This window comes from Diorhabda sublineata, chromosome 1 (genome assembly GCF_026230105.1).
Source record: "Diorhabda sublineata isolate icDioSubl1.1 chromosome 1, icDioSubl1.1, whole genome shotgun sequence".
Classification (NCBI taxonomy): Eukaryota; Metazoa; Arthropoda; class Insecta; order Coleoptera; family Chrysomelidae; genus Diorhabda; species Diorhabda sublineata.
Genome location: NC_079474.1, coordinates 35,977,023 through 35,996,327, shown reverse-complemented (window position 1 = coordinate 35,996,327; position 19,305 = coordinate 35,977,023). Strand labels below are relative to the sequence as shown.

General features: G+C 29.5%; 4 protein-coding genes across 5 annotated transcripts in view; 2 read left to right on the top strand and 2 right to left on the bottom strand.

Moving 5' to 3' along the window:
- The window catches only part of LOC130448732 (protein Gawky), a 53,749-nt gene extending 53,218 nt beyond the window's left edge, over positions 1–531 (bottom strand). Inside the window, exon 1 of one of the 2 annotated variants that reach the window (XM_056786513.1) lies at positions 378–531. The gene's annotated coding sequence lies outside the window, so the exon portion shown is untranslated. The remainder of the gene's footprint in view (positions 1–377) is intronic. The other variant, XM_056786346.1, reaches the window with a different exon arrangement.
- Positions 532–4,186: 3,655 nt separating this feature from the next.
- LOC130452476 (uncharacterized) lies at positions 4,187–6,856 on the top strand. The gene has a single exon (XM_056791780.1). It carries the CDS (start codon positions 4,315–4,317, stop codon positions 4,804–4,806), a length of 492 nt encoding a protein of 163 aa, XP_056647758.1. The 5' UTR covers positions 4,187–4,314; the 3' UTR covers positions 4,807–6,856.
- A 366-nt stretch (positions 6,857–7,222) lies between these two features.
- On the bottom strand, positions 7,223–10,415 carry LOC130452474 (zinc finger protein 883-like). Its single transcript, XM_056791778.1, has 2 exons — positions 9,369–10,415; positions 7,223–8,784 (listed from the first exon to the last, which is right to left on the bottom strand). The coding sequence occupies exons 1-2, from the start codon at positions 9,822–9,824 to the stop codon at positions 7,312–7,314; spliced, it is 1,929 nt and encodes a 642-aa protein (XP_056647756.1). The 5' UTR covers positions 9,825–10,415; the 3' UTR covers positions 7,223–7,311.
- Positions 10,388–18,139, top strand: LOC130452475 (N-sulphoglucosamine sulphohydrolase). Its single transcript, XM_056791779.1, has 8 exons — positions 10,388–10,527; positions 10,615–10,744; positions 12,020–12,156; positions 12,434–12,578; positions 13,524–13,762; positions 14,340–14,651; positions 16,115–16,287; positions 17,762–18,139. The coding sequence occupies exons 1-8, from the start codon at positions 10,446–10,448 to the stop codon at positions 18,050–18,052; spliced, it is 1,509 nt and encodes a 502-aa protein (XP_056647757.1). The 5' UTR covers positions 10,388–10,445; the 3' UTR covers positions 18,053–18,139.
- The last annotated feature ends 1,166 nt before the right edge of the window (positions 18,140–19,305 follow it).

The window sequence follows — 19,305 nt, the reverse complement described above, 5'->3', positions numbered from 1 at the left end:
AAAAATAATATATATATATATATATATATATATATATATATATATATATATATATATATATATATATATAATTAAGATAAATTTCAATATATCATATAGTAAACAAAAAAAATGTAATATGCCTACCCCACAACACGCCATTGTATTTATGTCAAAATCTAATAGTCATTACTTCCATAAAAAGATAAAAATAGATATTACCATTTTAAAATAACTCAACATTTCTATAATATACATCAAAATAAGAAAATAATAGCAAGCTGCAAAGTTTTGGCAACATATAACAGTAACATTAACGAAAGACGTAAATTTCTTATACTAAGTACGTCCATGGCACTTTGCTGATATGTATATTAATATATTTATTAAAAACTTACCTATATCTTCAATACGTGATGCGTTTAAATTTGAAGAGTATCACTAAAAAATCACATTAGCTAATAAATAATTGGTGAGATTAAGAATGAACCTGTGAATAACCATCACAATTCGCGACTTCAAAATACCATGTACAATAAGTGAATAGAATATGTAGGCGGAAATCCCATGTGACAGAGACGTTGCGTGAACTCTCACATCAAAAAGAGAAGGAATAAAGTATAATATGGGCAAGGTAAAAAACAAACTTTAGGGTTGTATAGGTGATCCTTGTCCCTCATTGTCTTTTAATTTTTGCAATGGAAATAAACAATAATTTTTTATAGATACTTCGTCTGTAATAAAATCATAAAAATCTAGTAAAAATATTTTTGGTAATTTTCAACAATAAACAATAAATTGATTCTTGAAGGACAAAGAATTGCACATGCCCACTAAATAGAGAGTAAAAAGTGGCGTTTGAATTTTATATTTTAAGCCAATGTTAAATTATAAGAAAGACACAATGATATACATATTGAAAAAATTAGAAGGTTGACATTATTATGATTATTTTAAATATTTTCTCTCGCTTTATAATTAGCTAGAGTGTAGAAGACACGAACAAATCTCTATTTGAGAATTTTACGTCATTCTTATTTATAATTGTAAACCTAACCTGTTCATACGTAGTAAACACAAATAACTTTTTTGATTTAAGTTAATAAAAGATGTGATTTGTGAAAATTCCAATGTTTTGTTAATATTCCAGAAACTTTGTAGGGTAGTCCCTGAGTTTTGTCAAGATATACCCTTACCACTACCTAACCATGTATAATCGTTGGGATGTTATTTAGATTCAGGCACATCCAAACAAATCACATGATTTGTTTATGTATTTTGATTTTGACTGGTCTAATATTTGGAATAAAATTCATTTTCTTGAAACACCAAAAAACATTAAGATTAAATGAATATAGCAAACAGGTAAATATTCATTATTTTATTTTAGCGAACATAATAACACTCCTGTTTGATCCTACGCCAAAATATTATATTTTTTTTACACTATATGACAGCATGAATTTCATTTGGAACCCTTCATGAGAAACATTATCGAAATGATTCACCTTTCAGTGTGAGCTGTAATCATCAATATGAATTATTACCATTAAAATTTAACTATATAATTGTTGAATACTATACAGCAATACTCATCAGCTGATTGGATGAAAAACATCTCATTCTTGACAACTCATTGTATATAACATCTATTTTTATAATTTTTTTCCATGATTTGATGTTTTGTTTCAATTTTTGACTTTGTATTTTATCTAAATAAAACAAGATTGAAACTTTTAACAAATAATTGATTTTTTTAAATTTTTTATCTCTTGGACCTGTTGATATGTTTCTAAATGTTCTTGATTTTAGGTCTCTTCTGTTTTAAAATTAGTTTTTTAAATAATTTTTAAAAGATACATAAAAATTGACGTTTCAACGAATTTTAATTTTATCTATTTTTTTAAAAATTATTAAAGAAAACTAATTTTGAAATAGAAGAGACCTGAAATCAACATTTAGAAACATAAAAGTAATTGAATTTCTTATGATATAATGTATGTTTGATTCTTTAATTTATGGAAATGTCTTTAAATACAATCTAATTTAGTTTTATTAGGTAAACACAATACTAATTTGAATTCATATTAGAGAACACATTTTTTACACTGTACAATTAGGAGGTACATAATTTATTATACCCCAAAATTCATGAAACAAGTATTAATTATTTTCAGTTGAAAATGCTTCACATCACAAGAACATATTTTTTGTTTTAGATTGATATTATTTTGGAAACAACCAATTTTGTTGAAAAAACAGAAAGACATACTACAATGCTTATGAAAAGACTAGGAACTATAATGGAATCTCACAAAAAGAGCAAAATAACTAAAAGAAAAGTATTGCCAAAGTAGTTAAAATGTTACCTTAGATATATTTTATTTATTAAAATGCTTTATATAATGAATTTATTGTAATATAATGTATTGTTAATTGTATTTAGTTTTATTGTAAGTCATTTTAATATTAAAGCACTTATCATATCATGAGACCACCTTTAGTACTTAATCATTGAAGAGGATTGTCATCTGACTAGATAACCATTGTAACAATTTTCAAAAAAGCACATCTAGTTATAACAGGAAATTCTTCAGATAATCAAGAAATTGTAAATCTACTATTCTCTTTTACTATACAGTCAAATCTTTCAATCAGTTCATCCATAATGGATAAAAGTCATCTTCATTTTTCATCATGAATATTTAAAGGCATTAAACCATTGTATTCAACGGGATTCTTAATAGGTGGCGACATGTCAAAATAAAAATAAATAGTCTGATTTAGAATATAAAACGAATTTTATTAGAATAATATGTAATTTTAATAGAATACTTTTGTACACAAGAGTATGCGCCTGTCCATGGACTGTACAAATGATTTTCCATTATCCATTCATTTACCCATTTTCTTAATAAGCTTAAAATGACTTTAAGGTAAGATAAACCGGGTTTCTTGGTGAGTCTCTTATGTAGGTGACTGAAGTATAAATGCTCTACGTATCTCTAGGATAGCTTAACTGGTTAAGCTTCTAGCTCCTGATCAATAGATCTGGGCTTGATTCCTATTCTAGGTCATCTGAATTATTTTTGCCTTATTGAATATTACTCATTATGTCGATATTCCATTAACCTAAATCTCTAAAATTGTTGATATTGAAATTTAGGACTCGATGTCACTTCTTATAATTTTTTTCTAGTTTAATTCCTAAAGACAGAGTTGGTTTAAAAATGTTATAGTCATCAGTAATTTTATTTTTAGGTCAAGAATTTTTTTTTTACTTTTTAGTATAACTAACTCTAAAAGTGCGTTTCTAAACTGTATTCTATTTTTTGCTTTTTAGTTGAATTTGCTATTTTGATCCCTCTAGATGTGTTGATGGTTGCGTCTCAATTTTATAAATGTGGTGCTGAATGCTTATATAGTTAGCCCAGTAGCTATATCATTCTTACTCTTATGCAAAAGATACAAAAAGAAATTGATGACTCCTGGCGAATATAATTAGATATTTTGATCGAACTATTTCATTGTAGTCAATCTCAAAGTTTAAATTAAATCTGCTCGCTCAAAGTAAAGAAAAATCGTGGCCAAAAGTCATTTAAAAAGACATTTAAATTTTATATAAAATTATTTTAAATCATATTATTTTTTAAATATATGAAAGCGATGGTAAAATAACTAAATGAAAAAAATAAATTTTTGGGGTTATCTGGTACACGAGATATCATAAAAAATGTTTTCTGTTCAGTTCAGGCCATTATCAGACACATCGTTCTAATTGGTACTCCCACAGAACATACTCTATGTTCTGTCGGTACTCCTTAATGTTACAAATGCACAAATCACTAACACTATCTCTGAATAAACGTCTTGATGTTTGTTTATTCTAGCCTCTTATTGGTCATTTAATCAAATGAATCGCGATGTTCATAGTAAAATGAAAAAATAGATTCCATTCAAATACATTGGAGGCGGCCAGAAACAAGCAGTAGTTTGAAGCGCAATTTCAATTCTTTATTTTTGTATTTCTATTCCCAACTTTTATTAACTCGATTCTTAAAATTATAATTATATTATTTTGGACCATAGAATTTACGTTTTGGGTATCTCCTGTATTGTAAATTTATATATGCACTGAAGGGACATTTGGAGCGAGGCTAACATAAGAAGTAGAGACACAAACCAACTATATAGGTGACCTGTCAGTAGAGGTTAAAGTATAGGTGGAAGAGGTTGTTGTATTTTTTGAACACAGCTGTCATGTGTGTATTGCTTAGATTTTAGATTGACCAGGTCAGTAATAAATCAAAATTATCTGTTTCATAAAATATAAAAATGGATAAAAATAATTTATTAGAAGTAGACATTTCTCAGTTAGAAATTGGAGAAGACAAAATAAAGATCTGTGAAAATGATAGTGCTCCATCTGAAGTAGAATGTGTAGCAGAAGCTACAAGACGATCAACTCGGAGGAAACAGCCCCCTCCGAATGATAAGAGAAGAGTACAATCCAAACCAAAAAAATTGCCAGATGATCTGAATTCTAAAATACTTATCAATTATTATTTGAATAAAAGAGTTAAAAGGCACCAAACACATTTAGAAACAATTTTTGAAGATCCAATCTCTACAGATATAATTATGAGCAGACGTAAATTTTCCAGAAGTATGCAATTTCCAGTAGAAATTTCTTTGGTGAAAAATAGAAGTAAAGTTAGGAAACGAAGTATGAAAGCTAAAGAGAGAGGAAGTATGAAGCCTAAAAAACTTTCAATGGAATTACTACTTGAAAAATTAGCTAATATTGATACAGAAGACAATTGTTAATATATGTACTTTTTAAAAGAGGGAACAATAACTTCAATATTTAAAATTGAATATAAACAAATTGTACAAGTGTAAATTGTAGTTATTCCAAATGAAAAGTTGACTATAAGATGTAAATAACTAGACAGTATTAATGTTTTACAATTTTTAAATAGTTATTGATAATTTCAAAGCTATTTATGCTAATACCACATGTCTATCAATTGCTTCTTGTTTATTGTGGCAATATATTGGTATCACCACTTTCTATGGTGTTAAATGTCTTAGATATCTAATATATGTGAACCCATCTCATCAATAAGGTAAAAAATTTTTACTGATTCTAAACTTACATTAGGTAAATAAAATTTGTTTGAATATAAACTGTGAGTTAATTATTGACAAACATGTGATTTCTTAAAATTTAAAATTATTATAAGTAATATTTAAAGAATATGTTTATTAGATGATTAAACAATCAGCTTGCTGTGATCAACTGGTCACAGAAAAAATCTATAATGAAATAGATCAGGCAGAAAAAGCATTAACTTTCTTATTAACTAACATAGGTATATCATGCACTTTATTTTGATTTGAACAATATGAATATTTTAAATTGTTTCAGTAAAACTTTCCACTGTTTAATCATCCAAATATTAACTAGGGGACTGCTACTAACCAAACATCACTTTGGTTCCATAATCAGAATCACAAAATCTTTAGTTACTATTCTTGTCAACTCTCCCCTCTTTTTTCTAAATCCCCTAGACACCTGAAATGACTTCGTAGTGAAATTTTACATTTAATTTGTTGATTTTCAAATACTACGTCCTCCTTAGTTAAGGTAAGGCCCACTTGGGATAAACCCGCATTTTCGATGGTATATCGTTCATGCCCTTGAAACCTATCGTAGTTCAACCTCAAGAATTCTATTAGAAAACTAGAATGAGTTTATATATATTCATTTATGAATTTTTTTGAAATTTATTCGCAATTATCTACCTTCAACATTTTTCTTTATTCTTTTATTAAACAATGTTCCAAGATCACTTTATGAGAGCTTTGACCTCTCCGAATGGATCCATAGTGTTAAGACAAGTAAACTATGTATCTGTTTATTTTTTTGAACTAGAATGACGTACATCAATAGCGTAATAGAAGAGGCATATTACCTCGTCCGTAGCTCTGAAAGAACAACTAGTTTTTTCCTGACAATACTAATTCATTGTTCCTTCTCGTTTTATTATCATAAAGTATTTTACTTATGTAATTTTAACTTTGGTTATTAGTCTCAACAACTTTAGACTTTCTATGTCTACTTGCTACACTGAATAATTTTAATAATGTTCTCTCTAATAAATCAATGTCGTTTTTCTCTTAAAGTTGAGCCTCAAAATGTATACACACTCCTACATCGAACATAAGACTTCAAAAAAATTAATTCATCTCTCCTGGAAATCAGTATTTAATAATCTTATTGAAGTCTGATAATCAAATACATCCACTGTAACGCCCATATCAGTAACATTCTGGGTACTTCTCTGTAAAAATGTTGCTTCTATTGAGGCATGGTCTGACTAATAGTTACTTCTAAGTAACACTATTTTATAAATTGTCCATTTTTCTCAATGATCAGACAATTTTAAACTTGAAATTTTTTGGTATATATTGCAGAATAGAAACCTTATATTTGCTTCTAGCTAAAGCATTTTATCATATAATTGAATATTTGTACTTCAGTTTATAGTAGTAACATTCGTTTTTAACACGCCAATAGTAAGTAGCCTCATAGTAGTATGTGGATTTGTTCGATAGTGAGCTTGTTTGTAATTCTCCTTTGGACTAAAAGCAAGTGGCTCATTTAATCAAAAATTCATTCGACAGATGATTCCAACCTTTTGATCTCCGTGCTGGAAATTAAGCACTTCGATAATCTTACCAACTATATCGTTATGGCTCGATATAAGTTTCGACGAGATGTAGGTATATAAGCAGCAATACCATTATAGGAGGGTGGTATCAATTAAATATAGTATCGCGCTTTCATTGCATATGTAACTAAAAAGGGTAAGTGTAATATATATATATATATATATATATATATATATATATATATATATATATATATATATATATATTTATTTTAAAAATTACTTTTTAGTTTGATATGCTTTGAAAGCATGTTTTTTAGTTTTTTTAAACTATTTAATTGTTTGTGACTCATTATTCCAAAAGTTTTTCTCTTATTCCTATATTCTTCCTAATTAATTTATAATCTACTTTGTTATGTTTGTATTTCTCTTGACGTTTCACATAAACGAATACTACACAACATTTAGGAAAATTCTTGTTTATTAAAAATATTTTCTAAAATTTTTGTTTTATTTACCGTTGTTTTCCTCGAGAATTATAATTTTAATGGTAATAAAACATACTCTCTCAATATGTATATACTGTATTTTAATCAATTAATAAAAACGATAGAGAAGTATCTAAGATTAAACTATACACAATAGATTTTATACTTTATTTTAATATTTCTTCCGTGGCGCTTTCTTCTTCTTTTAATAAATTGTTTTCGTCGGTATCTTCAGTTTCTATTTCAACTAAAACTTCTTCTCCAGAATGTTGTGCTTTCATATGATCTTTAAGTGCAAATGCCCTGGCATAAGTAGCTCCACACAGCCAACAATCGAATTTTAAATTGTTTTCTCTCTTGTGGGTTTCCATATGTGCTCTAACAGCATACAGAGAAGCAAAAGGTCGGTTGCATTCTGTACAACTGAAAGGTTTAATGTGACTATTTTTATGACCAGCCAATTGTACACTTGTTTTGAAAGTTTTTGGACAATAAGAACATTTATATGCTCTTACATCTGAATGTATAAGTAAATGATGGTTGTACACACTGTGGGATTTGAAGCGTTTATTACAGTGAGGACATTCGTATGGTCTTGTACCCGAATGAGTCCTCATATGTAGAGTAAGACAGTAACTTACCCTAAATGCTTTTCCACAAATTTGGCAAACGTGTGGTTTTTCGCCAGTGTGAATTCTTTCATGTTTAACTTTCTCATGAGGTCGGGAGAACCGTCTTCCACAATATTGACATTCATAATGCCTGTTTTGGCACTGATTACTCACATGGTCATGCAAAGCACCATAGTTGGTGAAAGCTTTTTTACAATAAGAACATAGAAATTTTTTTGAATTATTATGAGCTTTCATGTGCATTTCAAGATTTTCTTGCGAATCAAATTGTCGATTACAGGTAGTACAAAAAAAATTGTCCTTATCAGAATGGGACTCCATATGAATTTTTTTAAATTCAAGGCCATAAGTTTCTCCGCATATATTACAAGTAAACATAGGTCGACCATCAGGATCACCAGATCCTGGTGTGATTTCTTTACGTTTCATGGGTTCATGCATTCTTTTGTGCAATCGGAGACTTTTGAATGAAGGAAACATGGTATTGCAAATGTCACAAAGGTGTGGAGCTAGAGTGATGACCTTACTTGGTGTAGCATCTGAAGTTGGATTTATGTGAAAATTTAAATGGGTGTTAAGAGACTCTTGACTCTCAAACACTGCAGAACAATAAACACATTTATGCCTTTTTCGCATTTTACCTGGTATACAATTGTGTTTGATATAATGGTCAAATTTGGGAAATTGTAAATAACATTTAGGACATTGATGAATTTGAATTATTGAATTATGATCACTGATTTCAGCAGCCTCTTCTTCAGTTATTTTTCTAAGGTTTCCATTTTCTATTTGATAATTTTCTGTAAAAGGAGCAAGGTTGTGATTCTGCATTTCCCAAGTTGGATCTCTCGGTTCTTCATCTTGGTCATCATTGTCATCTTCAATAATATATTGTTCATTTTCATCAGCAGAATTTTGTGACAATTCAAAATTGTTATCTTGTTCAACTTTTACGGACTGGTCTACTTCCAACTCTTGTTCACCTTCTGGATCAAACTCCTCAGTTTCCTATGAACATAAATATTATTCCAATTACTTAGGTATATTACGGAAAGAGTTACTAGAATTAATTAAAGTATCATTGCTTATGTCAAGAAAATTATTCATAAGAATTTTTATTTTTCAGCTAATTTAAATAATACAGAGAAATTTCATCGATAAGTCTTGATTTATAAGATTTGGAAAAAATGATGAACTAAGACTAAAATATTCTATGTGGGAATAAAATTTGACTGATTTTTGCATTTAGAATAAAAATAATGAAGAGAGAATTTATTGATATGATTTACGTTCAGTGATGTGCAAATGTATCTACTTATATTTTTTATTCTAAATTCAAATGATAAAAAGTTATACTATTTGAGTTATGTCAGGAAGAAAAAATTGCATAATGGCATATGTAGAAGAATACTTATGTCATCATGAGAGTACAAAAAAACATTTAAGTAATGATGAAAATAGCATGGAATTTGGTTCTTATTCAATACAATGACATATAAAAATATTTGCCTACTTTTAAAGTTCTCATGTATCCCTGATGGGTCATTGTATAAAGTTGATAAACTCCATTTAAAATGAAACAAGTAACTCACCAGCATCACTTCTTCCCCATCATGGTATTTAGCTAAATGCTCTTCGATAGAAGTAAACTGTACATTACACATTATACACATGTATGTAACTTGACCATTATCACCTTGGGTGTCAAAATTTACAGCATCTTCAGTTGTACAGTTCTCTGAATCGGTTTTACCTTGTTCTGTTTCAGTAACTTCATGAATTTCTTTATCAGAATGAACAACTGATCCTTCAGTTTCTTTCTCAATTTCATCATTATCTTGATTTTCATTTCTCCCATCTAAATTTGTCAATTGAGCATCACATTCTGTTTCTAAATGATTAGCTAATTCATTTATATTATTGAATCCTGAATTACAGATTGAACATGATGGGTTGTTTATTACTTCGAGAATATGGTCCCTTAACAACTGACGAGATGAAAAATGTTCCCCACAACATAAAGGGCACTTCAAAGATAGCGTACCCATTATGAATATAAGTTGATTCTAATAATTTAGTTATAACATCCAAACATTGTTATTGTAAAGCTGTATGTATTAATTCGCTAAGTAATGTGTACTATTATGTATTTATTTTTGTAAACTACGATATTAGCAACAATCTTTTTCTTCTTCGTTCTTTTACTAGCTTGAACTTTGCTTCCACGAGTTTTTGAGTTGACAACGACTTACGACAAATGGTTAAAAGTAACGTGACGGCTGATATCGGCAGGACCGTAATTACATAAAATTTGGCAGATTAGTGAAAAAATGTAGTAAAAAGAACTATAGATCAATCCATTCAAAAATCAAGATGCAATGTGGTAGAAAGTAGGATAAGTTGGATAATTTCAATTTGATTATAGAACTGGTTCCAATCGAATTTACATTATATGTAAAATGTAGTCAAGCAATTGTTTTAACTATACATTAATAATAAAGCGTGATATTTAGACTCCAATGACTTACTGTATTTTTAGACTTTCTACTAAAACGATGCAAACATTTTTTATACAGAACTTTTAGTGATTTTTGTTGTCATCATCAATTTACTTCTTCATTGGTGATTATTCTAGAAACTAGTAAAAGACTTTAATTAAAATTGGAAAAATGTATCTGTTACTTTTTTTTACTATTTTCATATGTGTGGATTCTAGTTTAACTAAAGCTTTGAATGCTGTTGTTATTTTGGGTAAGTAAATTGAAAAAAAACCATTAAAAACAGAGTCTACAACTTTGATAATTCATTTTTTCATGAATTGAATATTTAATTATTTAGCTGATGATGGAGGCTTTGAAATGGGTACATACAGAAACAAAATTTGCCAAACGCCTAATTTGGATAAATTGGCAAAAGAAAGTTTAATTTTTAATAGAGCGTTTACTTCAGTGAGTAGCTGTTCTCCTAGGTAAGCAGTTTCGTAGTATTAATAGTGATAATTTTCTTTAATTTCTTATTTCTTAGACCTTTTGATATGTTTGTTTCTAAATCTTCTTGGTTTCAGGTCTCTTCTGTTTCATATTTTGATACTTAAAGAAAAGCCAAAACGTTAATTTTATCTATCTTTCAAAAATTATTTAAAAAAACTAATTTTGAAACAGAAGAGGCCTAAAATGAAAAAGATTTAGAAACTTAAATATAGTCTTAATTAGATGAAAGTAATTTATTTCATGAAAATTGTTACATTGGAGTATATTGATAATTCAGTATTTTTAGTACTAAGTTAACACTTAAGATAAACTCATATAAAAAATTTAAAAAATCAACATGGAAAAATTAACTGAAAAGGGAATAATTATTTGAATTAAAATATAGGTGATAATAAGTATATACCTGGTGGTTAGCAGAAAATATTAAGTTACAAACCAATTCTAATACATACATTAAATAGCAAATTATATATCCAATTGATGCTCTTCATGATCAAGTGCCAATAAAGCAATTTCAGTTATATAACTATTTTTAATCAACAAAATACATATTTCAATTTCTAAAGACTCATTAGTTCCAATTATTTTTTTATATAATCCTCTTATTATAAATTTCAAGTATATTTCTTTTTTCATTTATATAGTATTGATTAGTGTATAATTTTTACTTGAGTGAATTTTTGAATATGCATATGTTTTCCTTTAATGATTGTACAAGTTTGAAGACTCGAATAACTAACACTGTGAGACCTATCCACGTCCTGATTTTTTTCTATATACATCCAACTTTCAGAAACACCATTCGATAATATCAGTTCAATGCTCCACTTATTTGGGTGTAAGTGAATGTTTAAATATGCATATGTTTTTCTTTAATGATGGAACAAGTTTGGAGTCCCATATTACTAACACTGGAAAACCTACCAAGTTCCTGATTTTTTCTACTTTAATCTAACCTTCCAAAACACCATTCCATAATTTCAACTTAATTTGGTGTGAGTGAATTTTTGAGTATGCATAGTTTTTTCGTTAACGATTGAACAGGTTTGGAGCCTCGTTTTTCCATTATTGTGAAACCTACCAATGTCCATACATCTAACCTTCAAAAATGCATTTATACCTACATGTAAATTAAAAAATATATTTATATGCTGGACTGTTAATGCATATGAATTAATTGAAAAGTTATGGTCACAAACTATGAAATCCTTTGACTTTTTTAGCATCTGTACAGTGTTTTTTTTAATTTACAGTCGAGCAGCTTTGCTTACAGGAATGCCGTCACATCAGAATGGAATGTATGGATTACATCAAGGGGTTCATAATTTTAATTCTTTTAATAAAGTTAAGAGTATAACAAAAATTTTGAAAAATCAAGGCATTAGAACAGGTAAGAAGTTTTTCATTTATTAAGCTAATAAATTTTGGAGAACCTATTTTTATTGTTATCGAGATTTAATTATCAACAAATATACTACCATAATTAAAATATCCTCAAATAGTTCTACCTTTTAAAAACAGAGCTTTACTTCAAAAGAAAGGAGTGAAAAAGACGGAAATTGTTTACTCATTTAATGAGTTTGCTAAATTTTGAAAACAACTTTCATATATTCTATAATCATAGATGTTTATAACTCTTAAATGTTTAATAAAAATTAATATTCTAGGCATTATTGGTAAGAAACATGTTGGTCCAGAAAATGTGTATCCATTTGATTATGCAGAAACTGAGGAGAATAATTCCATATTTCAGGTGGGGCGGAATATCACACATATTAAATTGTTGACTAGAACATTTTTAAATACATCTGAGTAAGTTTAAATTTCAATTATTTTTTCAATATTATAACATTATTACTAACTTTTAATTGGTGGAGAACAGAAAGGGGTAGCCCATATTTTTAGTGGCGTGTTTACGGGTTGGGGGATGATGGTACCGGACCCTTCAGAGTCAAAAAATATAATAATGTTCTATAAAAAAAATCAAATAATTTATATCTTGCAAGGTATAATTAGAATCTCATTCTAATGTCAAAGGCAGTCCTATAAAATTAATATATTGATTGGTTTTTTTGTCTTGTTACAATGTTACTCCAAGAAAGTTTCCGAACATTCTGTATCATAATAATATTTTGTGCAAACAATAATTTTGACTACGAGACTATGTCAGTACTTACTTTCTAGTTAAATAAATTAACTAACTTGAAATATGTCAAGGCTTACAATTTTGAGCCTAAGAATTATGTAGTAATTTTTTCTAAAGCTACAGATAGCACTCTCTGAAGGGATAAAACAACTCTATTTAAAAACAGTTTTTTAAAGGCTACCAGACCAAAGGTTCCCCGGACTATATCCTAACCCACTGAGCAAAACTCTGGACTCAAACCTGCATATTTTGAATTTAGGATAAGGAGAATGAAGATAATGAAATAATGAAACATAAACCTTTTAAGAATATTTCTTAGACATTAACAAATTATTTCAATTATTTAATTATGTGAATCCATTCTGGACTGCCATAAACACTGCCTTCACATTGTAAATGTGATTTACAATTATTCTAAACTTCAAAGTCTTTTTTTGAATCCCCAACATATTATCAATACCTCTCAAGATTGCCATTTTACATTAATACAGTTGAGTTTTCTTTCCCAGGATCGCATATTCACAAAAAGAAAAAAATATAATTTAATATTTCATATTGTACGTATTTAGTGGACAAGGAAATAATTCAAATACTTTATTTTTAATTTTTAGTCCTTTCTTTTTATATATTGCATTTCATGACCCACATCGTTGCGGTCATACAAATCCCGAATATGGAGAATTTTGTCAACGGTTTGGAAATGGCGAACCAGGTATGGGTTATATCCCCGATTGGCAACCAATTATTTACCAACCAGATGAGCTTGAACTACCTTATTTTATTCCAAATACTTGGGAAGCTAGAAAGGATGTTGCTAATCAATATACAACTATTTCAAGGCTTGATCAAGGTACTTACAAATTGAAATAAGTTAAATGCGACATGGTAGTACAAAACTTTAGCAACTTCACCTCTTCTTTATTTAAACTATTTCTAATGGTGGGGTGAATTTATACACTCTCTTACTTAATTTATTTACACACTCACTCTAGACACTATTCATAATAACTACTTACTATTTATAATAATTAACTGGTTACTACTTGTATAATTTATTTAAATTCACCAGTTACTATTTCGTTCACTATGACATTCAATCATATGCTGACTTCTCGCTGCTGAATCTGCATGAATTTATACTAGAAAGGATTTTCTCAATAATTCTAGAAAGTAAACAAACAGACAAATAAAAATATTATAAACAAATCGCCGCTGTGATAAGAACTTGTAGAAAAACAGTATCAAACGCTTTCCTAGTTATTTTTCGCGCCTCACCAAATTTTAGACTCTTCCATTATAATCTGATAAGATCGACTTCACGGTCCATGTCATGGACATGTTAGTAATAATATATAATTTTTGCTGGTTGCTTTGATATATCTTCTGTATTAAAAACATGATGTATATTAACACAATCCCTTTTTTAGGTGTTGGCTTAATCATCGAAGAATTAAAAAACTCTGGTCATTATGATAACACTCTGATCATTTATTCAAGTGATAATGGCATACCTTTTCCAAATGGAAGGACAAATATGTATGATTCTGGAATACAAGAGCCTTTATTTATTTCATCCCCACTTCATAAAGAAAGACGAGGTCAAGTAACAAATTCTTTAACAAGTTTATTAGATATTGTCCCTACACTATTGGATTGGTATGGAATTAAAGGAGAAACTAATTCTGTTGAAGAATTTGATCATTTATATGGTAGAAGTTTACTTCCACTTCTTGTTAAAGGTATGTAGTATGCAAATGATTGTAATCCACTATCCACTTTATAAAAATTTGTTTTCCCATACAACTCTCTCTATACAACTCATGGTTACCACTCCTATTCTTTCAAATGCATTTTTTGTTCAAATAATCTCAAACGAATCTATTATGATTAATTTTTGAACTCCTGTAATAAATCAACTTAAACAATAAATTTGAATTTTCACTATAGATCCTGGTGCAAAATAAAATCTCTGAATGCTATTTCAAATATCACTGTTTATTTGGGGGCATAATGATCAGTTGAAATGTTTTTTACCAGTATACGAACATAGTTGTTACTACTGGAATTGTCTTTTTAGCATTATCTCTTATTCTGTTTCACTTGCCCTGATTATATGAGATAATTTTTTCTTGATAATGATATTCGTATGGGAGTGGGTAGGTGCTCATAATTAAAATCATTTAGTAAATATTTTAAAACAAGAAATCTTCAATTTATCCCTTTAAAAGTTGTAACTACCTTTTTAATCAGTTTTAGAAACAAATGTACATAAAGAAGTATCCCTTGGACTATATGGCTTCTCTCCCTATTACACCTAGCAAAACAGAAGAGGCATAACATCTATTTCATGATTTACGTCGACCAGTGGGGATTTTCGATTGAAAACTTGATTCAAATTCATGTAATGCTCAGGGGATTGGTATTCTTTCTAAGTATGGGTGAAGCAATCCCGATTACTCTAGCTAGGGGAGTAAACACCTTGAACAAAACCGGTATCGAACGAGTGATGTGACTGTGTCACCAATAACCTTCCAAAAACTGGGCGATTGTGATTAGACTTCTAGTAATATCCATACTCTACTATTAGGGACGCTTTATTTCCTATGCTACTCTTTGGAGTAACAATGACTGAAATTTTAATAAAAACATTATATATAGATGACTCACTTATGGAGGAACTAAAACCCTTCGCTAGGCGAGACTCATTGATCAGAATGCCACTAGTTGAAACTATGGGGCACCCAACCCCTACACAAAAAGACACCACAACATAGAAGAAAAAACAAACGGAAAGAGAAAGGCTGTAACTGACTGTACGCAACAAAAATTGATTGCAATTCATGTATTTCTATTCTTTTTACATTTCAATTATCAAAAGAGAATAGAAAATTTACTTTCTATCTGCTTTTTTATTTTAATTTTTTTTTACTTCTGGAGAGATGTGCAATCTGTCCAGCAAGGTTTGATTTTTGGCTGGAATGTAGTTTATTTTCACACTTATTAAAATCTCAATTAATTAAGAATAGATCATTTAGTACCAAATAATGGATCTTACAGATAAGACCATGTCTTTTTAGCCTCCAGTCAATGGATAAAGGGAAAACAAAAATTTCAAATCTATTTTTTGCATTTGAATAATGACCAACTTAGTGTACATTTATTTATTAATATATTTTATACATAAAATGCATTTTTCTTTTAGAACCAGATGATACATCAAAAGAAGTTATTTTTGGAAGTTATAATTTACATGAAATTACTATGTACTACCCTATGCGAATGGTTAGAACACAAAGATACAAACTTATACATAATATAAATTACTATTCACCTTTTCCTATAGACCAGGATTTATATTTGTCTCCAACATTCCAAGTAAGTTGAAAATAAATATAATCATCACTATAAATCATTAAGTCAAAAAGGAAATGAATAGATTTGGGAAAGACACATAGAAAAGGAAACCAAAAGCAATGTGTTAACTATAAAGGTAATATGTAGAATCTAAATAACAGACTAAAGCGAACAGAGTTGAAATTTTGTGTTTTTTAAACTTGAATTCGCAATGCGCTCTACTACTCAAACCATAAATGTGTGAAGATTGAATTTGAACAACGAGTAGTACGTTGTTACAGCAGTACGAAATCGAGGTTTTCAAGTACAGATTTAATGGCAAAGCAAGCAGAGGTCAATTTTTTTGTCAGGTTTTCTATATGTATAGACCAATCAAGGGCACCGTCAATATGTAGATCAAGAAACATGATTAAATTTGAGGATCGTATTAAGTCACTGTTGAGTTTTAGAGCTGGTAAAGCTCCTTTATTTGATAAAGTTAAAGTTTTCTCAATGTTTAAACAGAGACCGTTGGAGTCAGACTTAATAGTAAAGAGATTTTTGCCCATGGTTACACTGGTGTCATCTGCGAATAAAGTAAATTTACCATTAATTCATAAGTCTGTAACATCATTAATGAATACCAAAAATATAACTGAACGCTAAGGTACACCATTGTCAACTGGCAATTTACTTGAAACTTTTCCATTAGCTCGTACCAATTGTTTTCCATTTTCAAGGTAAGATACAAACCATCTTAATGGAATACATCAGATGCCATAATACTTTAGTTTATTAATAAGAACTAGCGCCGCACGTGGCGTGAGTCTTACATATTTTAATAAAAAGAAAAGAAAAATTAATGTAGCAAAATTTTTTTCTTGGGGTTTAGAATGTACCATTTTCTGACCTTTGACCTCTCATATCTCGAGAACCCCCGAGATATAAAAAAATTGCTTCTGGCCACCCCTGAGACTTAACCCTTTCCAGCGATACCCCACTTTACTTTCTAACGTCAATAGTCTAGGAGGAGTTAGCGGGAACAAAAAAACCTTAATGTATTAAATATAAAGATTTCATGATCAATACAATCTAAGGCATTAGTGAAATCACAAAAAACCGAAGTCGTATAAAATTTATTGTTAAGTGAGGTATATATTTCATAGGAAATCAAATTGTTGAGCTATCAAGATTAAATAGAGATATAAAAAAGACTGTAAAAGATAAAATACAGATATCAAAAGATAAATTAGATGGAGAGAATAAGGAGACACTAATAACGTAATAAACATGAAAATAGTAAAACTTTCTTTTGTTACCTTTTTTTGCTTCTTACCTTGCAGACCAGCTGAGATCCTAGTTATTTTATAATAGAGCTGAAGAAATAGATAACATAAAAATGATAAAACTTTCTTTTGTTAGAAGTAACAGAAAAACTATACAGTGTTAATATAATAAATAATATTTTAATATAGGCATGAATAAATGCATTTGGCAAATATATTTTAATTTTTAGGATATTTTGAATAAAACCAGGACAAATGAAAACACTTTTTGGTATAAAACTTTACAGGAATATTACAAACGTCCAGAGTGGGAATTGTATGATTTGAAGTATGATCCAGAAGAACTTAATAATATTGCAAAAAAGAGTTCTCAACAACAAATTTTTAACGAGTTAAAGGAAAAGTTGCATAAATGGCAAAAGGAGACCCAAGATCCTTGGATTTGTTCTCCACATGCGGTTTTGGAAGACGAGGGAAGTTTCAAACATAACCCACAATGTTTAGATTTGAATAATATTTGATGAAGTAAATTCGTTTCTCGAATGAATTTTATAGCTTCATATTGGAAGCTGATTTTTCAAATAAGTAAAATATAGAAATTGTGGATTCTTAAACTGCTTTTTTATTTAAAACCACAATAACGTTTGATTTAATTGGGGTATAGAATGATTTTTTAGATTCCTTCTAAAATCATAGATCCATGGCATTAATTTGAAAACTGGTATAATTTTATTTAGTTCTGTATGTACATTTTGTATTTTCATTGACTTTCAACATCTTTTATTTTTTATTAGAATACTTGTGATACCAGTTTTTTCTCCTTCTAAGTGTTCCTTTGATAGGTAACTCATCATCTTTTACGGTGATCAAATACATCAAAGGAAATAGTTTTAACATCTAACGGGTGTCCCTTGTCAAAATTAGGATTTCAATTTCGAATTTCAAAGCAAAGGTTTGGTTACAATAATCGACGGTTATATGAGTGAAGATTTGATTCGATCATCGGTGCAAAGGCTCCGAGCAACAAGTTCAGCAGAAAACAACTCACGACTGGGACCCAGCAGGACTTCAAGAACGAATGAATACATTAAACTCGTCGTGGCAAGTTTGCGCGATAATCCGCGTCAGTCCTTTCGCAAGAGAGCGGCTGCCTTGGGGCTTCCAAAAACTATAGTGCACGAAATATTAAAGAAAGATCTTAAATTTCATCCATTTAAAATTCAAAGTATGCAAGGATTAATGTTGGAGCGATTTCGCACAGTGGACACTATCTTTTGGAGTGATGAAGCCCATTTTCATTTGAATGGAAGTGTAAACTAGCAAAATTGTCGTTATTGGTCCTCTAAAAGACAAAACCCCCGCTTAAAATATCAACAACCACTACACAGTCCTAGTCCCAGTGTGCGTTGTCAAGCAGGGGAATAATTGGACCCTATTTCTTTGAAAACCGTCAAGGGCAACTAATTTCTGTAGATGGTGTTGCTTATAGCAATTTATTAGATTAGATTTAGATTATTTATTTCCATCATTGAGAGAAAATCCCCACAGACATGGTTTCAGCAAGATGGCATCACACTACAGACTGCTAGGGAGACCATAGCAAATTGATAAGCCGTTTCGGTGACATCCATTGGCCACTCAGGTCTTGGGATCTTACCCCATGGACTTTTTTCTGTGGGGGTATCTAAAAAGTGTACGAAACAAGCCCGGCGACAATCTCTAAACTGAAAGGAAATTTCGTTCCCGAAGTCAATGGCATCTCGGCGCCACTTCT

Coding starts and splice junctions, on each gene's coding strand:
- LOC130452474 (XM_056791778.1), bottom strand. CDS start 9,824: ATGGGTACGCTATCTTTGAAGTGCCCTTTATGTTGTGGGGAACATTTT. Junction 8,785..9,368: donor ATGGGGAAGAAGTGATGCTG/GTGAGTTACTTG, acceptor TTATGTTCATAG/GAAACTGAGGAGTTTGATCC.
- LOC130452475 (XM_056791779.1), top strand. CDS start 10,446: ATGTATCTGTTACTTTTTTTTACTATTTTCATATGTGTGGATTCTAGT. Junction 12,157..12,433: donor AAATCAAGGCATTAGAACAG/GTAAGAAGTTTT, acceptor TTAATATTCTAG/GCATTATTGGTAAGAAACAT. Junction 14,652..16,114: donor ACTTCCACTTCTTGTTAAAG/GTATGTAGTATG, acceptor TTTTTCTTTTAG/AACCAGATGATACATCAAAA.
- LOC130452476 (XM_056791780.1), top strand. CDS start 4,315: ATGGATAAAAATAATTTATTAGAAGTAGACATTTCTCAGTTAGAAATT.